General features: G+C 35.2%; 1 protein-coding gene across 1 annotated transcript; it reads left to right on the top strand.

Annotated features, from left to right (window-relative positions):
* The first annotated feature begins 750 nt into the window (after positions 1-750).
* On the top strand, positions 751-4633 carry LOC111401875 (stromal cell-derived factor 2-like protein). The gene is made up of 6 exons (XM_023029835.1): positions 751-1149; positions 2110-2250; positions 2371-2511; positions 3743-3792; positions 3890-4019; positions 4210-4633. Exons 1-6 carry the CDS (start codon positions 1051-1053, stop codon positions 4291-4293), a joined length of 645 nt encoding a protein of 214 aa, XP_022885603.1. The 5' UTR covers positions 751-1050; the 3' UTR covers positions 4294-4633.
* The last annotated feature ends 6649 nt before the right edge of the window (positions 4634-11282 follow it).

Consider the following 11282-nt stretch of genomic DNA (forward strand, 5'->3'; position numbering starts at 1 on the left):
GAACCAAATGGAGGCATTCGAATTTGGATGGCGATACGCAATTCAAGATCAGTACTGTAGCTAATATGACATTAGACGATCGAGTTGTTTAGTTTGAAGGTCTATAAATGGGGCAAATGGTCCCCTCCATAAAATTGAACTCAATGTATTCTTCAATACACTCCATACTTCAATCGATATAGTTAACCTCTTGTTTTCATAAATTCTAGCAGTCACTCTACACTTATTTTATTTTTATTTTATGTCTATTTTAGTAATCAATAAATTCAATTGCAAAAAAGGTATCTATCTTGATCAGTGGATATATAGTGAATACTACTACTGCATAAGAAACAAGATGCAAAATAACAAGCTAATTACTTTTGATTTTTGACGGAAAAAACTAGCAATCAGGAGAAAATATCAAGCAAAGATGATTAATTATTCGTGCACGAAAGACATTTCAATAAAAAACTTTAAAAAAAAAATCTCTCAATTATATTAGTTTTTCAATAAACAGAAAATTATCTTGTAAAGACAAGGGTGATAGCAATGTGGAATTTATTATTTTTTCAATAAACAGAAAATTATCTTGTATGGACCAGGGCGATAGCAATGTGGAATTTTTTTCATTTTTCTTTAAATACGACTAGGGCATGCAAGACGTGGAAAACCAATATCAAATCACAACTGTACACGTCACTACACCTCCACGTGGGATAACATCATACGTCTTAAACATATTTCTATTTCCCGTGTGACGTACCCACTCACCCCTAAATCAGAGATCAAAATCATAACCCACCACATAATGAAAATGCTCGAAAAACAGAATCTTTATACTTCAATCAGGAGACGCTGAATCGAAATTCAATCGGATTCCTATACATAGCTCCCACCGTGGCTCCCTCCGGCCAACGACAGCTGAATAACCTCACCCGGAGAAAATCAGCGCCGCCGTCATCGTCGAAGAATTCGGGTTCGACCCGACTCATCTACCGAGAATCCAGTGTTTCGGATTCGAATTTACCGTTTTGGCAAAAGACTTGGTTTATACTGCTATTGCTAGTCATGGCGCTCTGTTTTTTCACATTTGCGATTGTTCTGTTGCTAACCCTCGACTCCGATGATAATTCGACTCCTGTTTCTGCCGCCTCTGAAGGCGTTCAGGTAATTGATTATTCGTTTTTCAATCAATACACAGAGAACTAGACGTTCCCATGTGTATGTATAGGTTGATTAAGTTTTGATTGGTATATGGATTATTGTGGATTGAGAAAATGAGTTGAAAGTTGAGTTTAATTTTGGGATTTTTTCTATTAAAAAAAGGCAATAATTGAATGTTTCAAAAGGACGGCCAATACTTATGTGATATATATTTACATGGGCTTGTGAAGTTGGAGAGTTGGGGAAACACTGGGAAAGAATGGGGAATCTGGAAATTTCGCTCCCCATATTGGAGCGATCATCCTGTCCAAACCAACAGATCATTTTGAATTCGTCTGCAAGGGATGAGTACCCTAAAGCTGTATAACCAAAATTACCAGAATCAACACCAATGCTGTTTCTTGGGTGATTTGGTTACAAATATAATTTTTTCTTCCAACAAAGCACACAAGATTTCGACATGAAATCACGTAATCAAAAGTCCCTATACTTAATGCAGATATTGTAATATCACAAAGCCTTTCGTAAACTTTGTCCACGATGGATATGCAAAGAGTGCATCTACTTGTTCTTTTACCTCTTCCTGGCTCATTTTTCTCGTTAGTAACCGCATCATAAAATACTTTGAGAATGCTATTATACCACATATATGGATAAGAGTTTTTACCAAGTGCTTGGTGGCACAAATCTTTGATGAAACCAGGATCAGGATATCAATTTAAGCCATTCATTGGAAATTCAAGTGAACCTGCAAAGACACTTATCTACAATTGCTAAATGACCAGTTCAAATTTTCTACGATAACAATGTACAATACAATACAATTGAATACTTCTGAAAAACTAATCTTACACAAACATGACATTTTTTGTTGTAACTTTAATTATTAGTCTGTCAATATAATGTGCAGACAGCATAGAATTAAATGCTTTAGGTTTGATGTAACCTCAAATTATTTTGTAGATTACATATGGTTCAGTGATTAAGATGATGCATGAGAGGTCGAAGTTCCGGTTGCATTCACATGATGTGCCTTATGGCTCTGGCAGTGGGCAACAGTCTGTTACTGGTTTCCCTAATGTTGATGATTCCAACAGCTACTGGGTATTTTAATGCTATTCCATTTCCATGTGCTTTTTCCTTGAAGTTTCCACATGATGTGGAACTGGATGGATAGAAGTAGAGTTTCGTCATTTATCTTTCATTATTTTTCTTATTTTGCAGATTGTCAGGCCTACACCAGACTCATCTGCAAAACAAGGAGACCAAATTAAAAGTGGTACCATCATTAGGTTGCAGCATATGAGGACTAGGAAATGGCTGCATAGCCACTTGCATGCATCTCCTATATCTGGCAATCTAGAGGTTAGCACGCATGGGTTTCCTTAGGATCCCTTCCTCAACCTCCCTTCTGTTCCATTTTACTCTAATGATTCTCACCTGTATATTTAAACCTTTGGCAAACTGTCTTATGGTAAAACCCAGATTTTTCCTCGTCCCTTATTGAAATAATGGCTATAGAGTTCTCTTATTGATAATATCTTATTGTCTCGTGCATATTCACTGAATGGTTGGTTATGATGAGAATTCGAGGTTACTTATTATCTTTTCTTGCATATGCCACTTTTCAATAAGTGTAGCTCTATAAACGATTTTGTTAGCCGAGTGTTGATGAGTAAAAGAGCCATGAGACTTAAACCAGTTGCCGTACCTTTCAGACAAAAAATGAACTTAATATAGTCCATTGGAGGTAAGGTGCTCCTTATTATTGATAGAATACTTCATCATCAATGTTTCCAAAGGTGAATATGAGGTGCATCTCAGAGTATGCCACAAGGCAAGGTATTCCAAATAAGTTCCGTAGTGCCCAGGAAAGCAGATATTCTGTAAGGCGTTTGTTGACATAAAAAAATAAAATAAAATAAAATAATTAATTGATTGGGTTGATTTTGAATACTTAGCCCTACTAAGTTTATTAAATTAAAGCCTACTATGGCCCATAAAATTCAAAAGCCCATCCTACTTATCAAATCCATGATTATCTAATTATTATTATTTTTTAAATAAAGATAATTGAAAGGTTGCAAAGTGGTTACAATTTTCTCTATAAATAGGACCAAAGGTCCATAAAAAGTTCACAAGTGAAAGGTGTGTGAGAAAATCACGAAGTGCTGAAAAAGTTTCAAAGTCGGAGGAAGAGAAGAAACTATCTCAAGCCTCAGTCAGGGAAACATCAAGAAGTTCAAAGTTTTCTTCAAATCAAGTAAATTCAAGTTAAGTCTAAGAAGGTCAAAATCTTCTTCAAATCAAATCAAATTCAAGTTCAAGTCTTGAAGTGCAAATCCAAGCCCCGAAATCCAAGTGCCAAACAAGCCAAGTTCTCAACAAATTAAGTTTCCAACAAATCTTGAATAAAAATGCCTTTAATGAAGCCAACTCATGTGATTTACCTGCTTTCCAGATTCTTGTATTTTTGTTTAACATGTGTCTCTTTCTTGTTACTTGAATTGACATGAGTTGTTTATTTAACAAAATGCCTTTAATTTCTTGAAAAAAAATCCAGCCCTAAGTTGATAAAAAACAAATGCATGTGCAGGTGAGTTGCTTTGGAGGTGATAGTGAGTCTGATACTGGGGATTACTGGAGGTGCGACTTTCTGTCTCGTGTCTTCTGGATTATATTCAATGTTTATAATGACAAGCAAAACTAATATTTACCTCTTTAATACCTTATGGTACTGCAGAATTGATATTGAAGGAAGTGGGAAAACGTGGAGGCAAGATCAGAGGGTAAGGCTTCATCATGTGGACACTGGTGGATACCTACACAGTCATGACAAGAAATACTCCCGTATAGCTGGGGGTCAGCAAGAGGTAAGAATAGGATGGGTTTGGCATTGGGATTATCAATGAAGTCCGTATTTGGTAATGTAGTAATAGATTGTAGTGGTGGCCACATTATAACTAGTAATAGATTGTAGTGGTGGCCACATTATAACTTCATTTTTTGTATCATGGAGAATCAACATTCTCCTTTAGCATCTTTAATGACTAAATTTTGCAGGTTTGTGGTGTTCGTGAAAAACGAGCTGATAATGTCTGGTTGGCAGCCGAGGGTGTGTATCTGCCAGTCGCTGAAAGCAAGTGAACATCGTGCAGTGATCCCAGTGTTCGTGACTGATGCACAATGAAGATTTTTTTCTTTTGTGATCTTTAGTAGTGTTCTCCCATTTCTCGACTATGATCGGGTAATTAGTTGTATCCGAGTATTATATTTACATATACAATGTCTGTAGGTTTATTAAAAAATCTGAAGTTAGTAGTCACTATAGTACAATGCCATTTTGGTGATGGAGTCCCTTCAGAATGTAATATTTAGTTCCTAGTTCCTACTTACGGATTTGTGTATTTCAACCGTAAAATGTCACAAGTACCCTCGCTTGTAATAAAACCAATAATAATAAATAGCAAGGAAAAGGAAAGCTTTACTGGGCCTACAAACCTTGGGATTCTATGGGGTCGGGTTGAGTCGTTGAGACAAATGCAAAGTACCGTAACGTCCCTTTGATAATCAATTTGTAAATAATTTATAAATTCATTAAAAGATAAATACTTTTTTTTTGTGTTGAACTTTAAATTTTTCTTACCGATGATGCATAATTTATCCTAAGATCTATGCAGCAAAATTTATGCACTAATTTTCTCTCATTCTCTACGTGTAGGTTCTTCGTTTTGCATCTTTGTCTTTCAATGCTACTAATCACTTCTTTTTGCACCAATCATCTTTGAATTTGGAGTTTAAATACAGAACAATATTTACACTAACATGAGTAGAAAATTCACTCAGATGTTTAAGAGCAAAAATAAACATGTAAAATTTACTTATCATCAATGTGTTGGCTCTAAATCTTTGATACTACTTATTAGAATGTTTTCTATGTACATATTAAAATGTAACACAAAACTATTGCAATTAAGCCCCGTTTGATCCTTATTAAAATTATAATTCATTCTTCTCGCTCTTCTTATTAATCACGTTTTTTTAATAAAATAATATTATATGTAAATCTAAAACATTATTTTTTCCTCTTTTAACCGCACATTTAAAAAATATATATATATTATTTCAAAAATTATAATCTCAAATAATAGGAGCCAAATGAGGGGCTAAATAAAACATTTTCCTTTTGATGCCATGAGAGAACTCCAACCTTGTTTTCGAATACTACACTTGGTTAAATGTTATGTGCATACGTGTCACATTTGGCTCTTTCTCCATCTTCTCTATAGGAATGGCAATGAGATGGGTCGACCATTCTTACACCCATGCTGTTGGGGGTATTATTATCATCTTACCCCACGCCCATATCTGGTTAAAGCAGGGGTGGGGCAGGTCCCATATCCCTATTTATCGCCCGTTTATTTATTTTATGTCTATAATTAGTGAAATTATTACCTTTTTTTTCGATTTATCAAGAACGACGCATGTTCTCTTTAAAATTATGATAAATCTTTTGTTTTTGTTTAATAAAAACCTAATTTTAAATTAAATTTAAATGAGACAGGTAGTGCGACAGGTACTATGTTTTCCATACTCATTTTGAGGCAACGACCCCCGCCCCGTCCCGTCCCGTCCCGTCCCGTCCCCACTCCATTTACCCGATTAGGCAGGTTGGGACGGAGCACGTGGATATCAGGTTGAGCAAATTTTTTTTTTGTCATCTCTACTTCTGTAGTTAGATAATTATCAATGGGGCCTAGCTACCCAATTATTTATTATGCACAGTTATATTAGAGAGGTGGTGGAACCTAGCCATCTGGGGCAGTGCCGGGGGACAATAAAATATGTTTCTACTGAACTTAAAAAGTTAGTCTTTGAGCCTAGGCCTGTCCCTCTCTCCGGCCCTGCTAGCCATATAATAACTTTATATAATTTCACCCATTATGAAACCCTAGTTCCGACACTAAAGCATCATATTACGCAATTGGGTCTAAAACTAGTAATATGTACGGAGTATTACATTATTATAAAATAAGATTCCAAAGTATACTGTCATGTAAGTATTTTAAAAATACTGTGCAGCAAGGGTGGAGCCACACAGAGGCGAGTGCAGGCATCCACCTCGCCTCATCTGGGATTTCTTACAGCAGTTGAAGGCAATGCCCGCACTGAAATTTCTGGAGGATTGGATCTGCTGAAAGCACTTTTCTCTCCACTCGTCTCTGGCTACACACTTTTCTCTCCACTCTGCTTCAAGGCTACTTCTGTTGATTTGGTTCTCCAACTTGAATTTGCTTCTTATTTTCGTCAATCAACTTTTCATTTGGGAATTTCAATTTTCCAGTTAGGGCATCTTATTGGTTTCTTCATAGCTGGAAGATTGTGTATGTATATTTCATATACAATTTGAGTTCAGTCAAAGACAGTAGTGGAATTGCAGACTTGCAGCGTATCAGGGCACTTTGGTCGGCTGGATTGGGTTTGAATTTTTTTTTTATTATCGGTAAAAGGTTGAACCCCAACCTTGAGGGCCCCCACCGCCCCGCCGCTAGAGTATCGTGAGGGAGGTAAATTGCGGGATGTGCTCTACCAGACCAGAGAACAAGAGCTTGCATGTACACTGGTGCCCACAAAGAGTTTAATTTCATATCTCAGAAATCGAACTCTCATACTGCGGCTGCCAGCAAGGCTGAGATTACATCACTCCCGTCTTTTGCACCACTGGGTTATGCCCCGAGGGCTGGGTTTAATTTTAAATTGCTCCATTGCCATGGTCTTTGCATTTGTGTGCTGAATTGGATTTGAATTTTAAATTGGTCAACTGCCATGGTCTTTGCATTTGTCTATTATTTTACTTAGGTAATATTATTAGTGGAAGGTGGCGGTAATGATGATAGCCACTGTGAGACATGGAGATTTAATTCACTAGACATTGTGAAAATGTTTACTATTATACTTTAATATTGTTTCTCAATATTTGCTTAATTTAAAAGTTTACTGTTATTGTACTTTCAATGTTAACATGTTTATAATTTTAAAATTTTAAATGTTTACCATTATACTTTAATATTGCCTATTGTAAATTTTTGGAGGCTTTTAGTATTTTATTACTTATGGATGATTCTTGCTGAAATTATGGTCCAGTATCATGAATTTTTAATAATTGATGACTCCTCCGGCTGCTTTCAATGGCACTGCTACCAGTGGAAGTGGGAACCACAATGAGAAGAAGCAGCAACAACCACAGTCGCAAAATGGGCAAACATACCCAAGCTCGTCTCCGGAGACCATCATCCTGTGTTTGCTTTGATCTATAGCTATCAATCAAGAATCAACTTCTGTGGCCATTGCTGAATCACGTAATCTCGGCTTCATTCTTCCAATTTAAAGGAAATGTTGTGAAACTTATTATGTGCTGCAGTTGGATATATTTTATCACACGTTGATGTACACCAGATTCATATGTATCATCTGAAATAAAGTTCATGACACAGAATCTTTATTTCCATTTAGTGCTGACATGATTGTTTAAATATGGTGCCATAGAGATATTTGTTATTTCGATGAAAATTGAACTTGCAGTGTCCCTGGCTGTTTGTGTGATTTCAATTTCAATTCTTGGAAAAAAATTAAGACATGGATCCTTTCAGTTTCTGATTTTGGGTTTGAAATGAGTTATCCTAATTCAAAATTACTGCAACATTGATTTTGTGATTTGTCTATATTCACAATATATGTTAAATGAAAATTCAAATTTGGATGAACAGTAAGCGTCTCAAGGACCTGGTCGCAAAGAAATTGAATTTGAATCTCTAGGCTATGCTTCTTGACAACCATCATACCAATGTGCATTCTGAATGAAAAGGGAAAATGAACAACAATTTCATCTCTGGTTTGATCCAAAAACAGCCTTCCACACCCTCTCAATCGTCTGAAACTCTCAACAAAAAATCATGTAAGTCAATATACAAAGCCCTTAAGTCTCATTTTCATTAATCCTAAAACTATGAGCAAATTAATAATAATTCTTTTGGTTATTGATGTATATCGAATCTACAACCACACAATAATAATAACACGAACGGATTGAACTCAAGAAACCAGCACTTTTCTTATTTCATAAACAACCAAAGAAAACCTAGGAGGCTTTTTCTAAGCCTTAAATACGAAAAGAACAAATAACCTACAGGGCCAACGGTCCCTTAATGGGTTGGGTTACAAAACGAAAATAAGAATTACTGAAAATAACAAACCAAGAAACATTAAATGCTATTTTGACTTAGTAAATGAATTCAAACTGCCAAAATTCATCATACTTCACGACAAAGCCGTGTGTTTATTCAAAATCGTTGTGAGCTTTCTGAAATGGGTTTATGGGCCCAAAACGGATACCGTATACGAAAGTTATGCTAATTTCTTCGAACGTCGACAATCTAAGCGTTCCATCTACGCAAGCATCTGTTATTCCACACAAACCTCATCTGTTATGAATTTCTGCTTCTTGGTGGACGACATTCCTATTAGAGTATTCAAAAATCACCAAGAAGCAATCTGGATGTAACATTGGATCTTGTGCTAACAAGTCCATTGATTCCTCTAATTTCGGGACATGGCAAACTCAAGAATTGGATGCAAAGGGAAGAAATAGACTTTGTTGGGTACAACAAAATCACATGATTTATAATTATTGTGCTGATGTTCGAAGGTTTCCTCTAGGCTTTTCTGCGGAATGCAAGCTTTCAAGTTTCTAAAAAATATTGTGCACTGTTTCATATTTCACTTCTTCTATAATTAAATGTCTATAGAAATTAGTTCTTTTATTCTTATATATTCGTGTATTCAAATATAATACTGTATTGACTATTGATTTTAATAATGGGAAACAAATTTGATGTATTTGTTGTAGAGAGTGTTGGGAATCTACTTATACATGCACAGCGGAATTTAAAATATATTTCGATTCCCATCCAATAGATCTCATTGTGTTTGGTTAGGAATTGTGATAGGATTGTACCTTTTCCAGATCTGCAATCCTTTTGCTTTTCTTTTGTTCCACAAATTTGATTCGCCACCACAGCTGTCCAATCGTCCAGCCTCCAACGGTGATCCACACAGAGAATATGATTGCAGCCTCTAGGGTTTTCTCTTGTGCTAGCAAGAATAATGAAAACCTTAATGGACCTCAAACCCTAGTTATGTATTTATATAAACCCAAATAGGTTCGGCCCGGTCCGGCCCAATAATTAATTAATCCAATTAATTAAACCCGGTCCGTGAATTAATTAATCCAATTAATTAATTCGAAAATATAAATAACAAATCCAATTAATTAATTTATCCAACGATTGTTAAATTAATCAATTGGCAATTTGCAATCTTCCAATTCTCTTTTGTGTGTGACCCATTAGGTTCCCGACCACGATGCCTAACGACGTGAAATATTATTTTGATCTAATCAAAATTGATAAATTAAAACACCCCTTTTAATTTATCGTCAATTCACATTCGCCGTCCCTGATTGACATCTAGCAATGTGTCAGGGCAATACATGTGACGGGAAATGTCACGTGGTATGACAAAACCAAATTCGTTCGTTTACCGTGAAACTATAATCCCTTCGTCAATATGATCCGATCAATTACGAGATATGGAATTGTGTCAATCCCGATCATCGATCATATCTTTCACTCCACTATTAAGTCAATATAAATCGAAAACTCCTTTTCGACTTATGAGTACACCTTGGCCAAGGATTTCATCATTGACTAAATTGAATGAAACGCAGATCATACGAACGTTAGAGATTAACCACCGACACTCAGATAGTTATCCATGTGGAATCTCTCGACGGGTCTCCAATGTTTTGTTCTATAACAAACATCCACGTGTTCATTTAAGTGTCACCACACTTTAACTTGTGAGATCGGCTACTTACTTCACAAGTAAGAAATGCCACACGTGATGGTCTATCCGTAATAACGATATCCGTATCTCGTTATTACTTACGACCACGGATGATTTAAGATTCAATCAGATGTAATTTGTATCTCACAATCACAACTCCTTGTGATTAATAAATTACAAATATTTGAATCTACGGACTCTATTATTTATTTAATTGTCAATTAATTAAATAATAGATCTGCCATTTAATTGCATTAATTATATATAAAAGCATTTATGTCCAAAGTCGATTGGACCTAGGGCATAATACTTACAGAGAGATTATCAATCTTGCTTTCACATGTATACTCTTTGTTGAGCGATAATTTGCTACACCGTTTTGGCATTTGTTAATCATTAATTTAATTGTATCTAACAATTATCACTCAAGTTTTAATTTCCATATTTTAGGATTCAACTTATTCGATTATCATCGAGGAAAAGAGTCACAAGTGTAATTTGATTTGAAGAAGTCTCGCATTAATATTTAAGTGGAGATTAGTCATAGGAATTTTTCTCGTGTTATTTCTTTTTTAAGTGCTGTTGTTTGACTTAATCCCGATTTAAGGACGAACATGTCTAACAAACAATTCATCAGGTTTTGAAAAAGTTAAGGGAAGAAAAAGGAGAATAGACAATTTAATGCAATGTAGAAAAGAAGCTCTTGAAAAATTTCTGACAAATAACACGACGATGCAAATAACTCAAATGAAGAAATATTTAAAGAAAAACTCTAAATAAATCGTGTAAAAAACTTACGAGTCGTGTTTCTATCAACATATATGATTCAGGAAGGAAAATTATTGATAGTAAGTTAAGTCATTAGTTAGTAGAGAGAGGTCCAACCGAGAAGGTGAGGTAGATTTTCTATAAGAGGAAAATCATAGTATTTTTCTATTTCTTAATGCATGAAGAATCTGTCAAATGGATAGAAATATGATACAGAGACATTGTGCTTGAAATATTTAAAAGATATTACTAAGCACGTTGTTTTTGTTGCAAATTGTAGTACAAAAAGTAGTGCAGATCATTATCAGCATTCAACGAAATATCAACGTACCAATAATATATCTTGCCTTGCATATTGGTATATCAATGTGAACAATAACATACTCGTTCTTCGTGTATCGACTTCAACCAACAAAAAAAAAAAAAAATTCAAAAAAGCGGAGATGAAAAGCAGATTGATGAAT

Source organism: Olea europaea, chromosome 10 (genome assembly GCF_002742605.1).
Source record: "Olea europaea var. sylvestris chromosome 10, O_europaea_v1, whole genome shotgun sequence".
In the NCBI taxonomy this organism is placed as follows: Eukaryota; Viridiplantae; Streptophyta; class Magnoliopsida; order Lamiales; family Oleaceae; genus Olea; species Olea europaea.

Coding starts and splice junctions, on each gene's coding strand:
- LOC111401875 (XM_023029835.1), top strand. CDS start 1,051: ATGGCGCTCTGTTTTTTCACATTTGCGATTGTTCTGTTGCTAACCCTC. Junction 1,150..2,109: donor CCGCCTCTGAAGGCGTTCAG/GTAATTGATTAT, acceptor ATTATTTTGTAG/ATTACATATGGTTCAGTGAT. Junction 2,512..3,742: donor CTATATCTGGCAATCTAGAG/GTTAGCACGCAT, acceptor ATGCATGTGCAG/GTGAGTTGCTTTGGAGGTGA.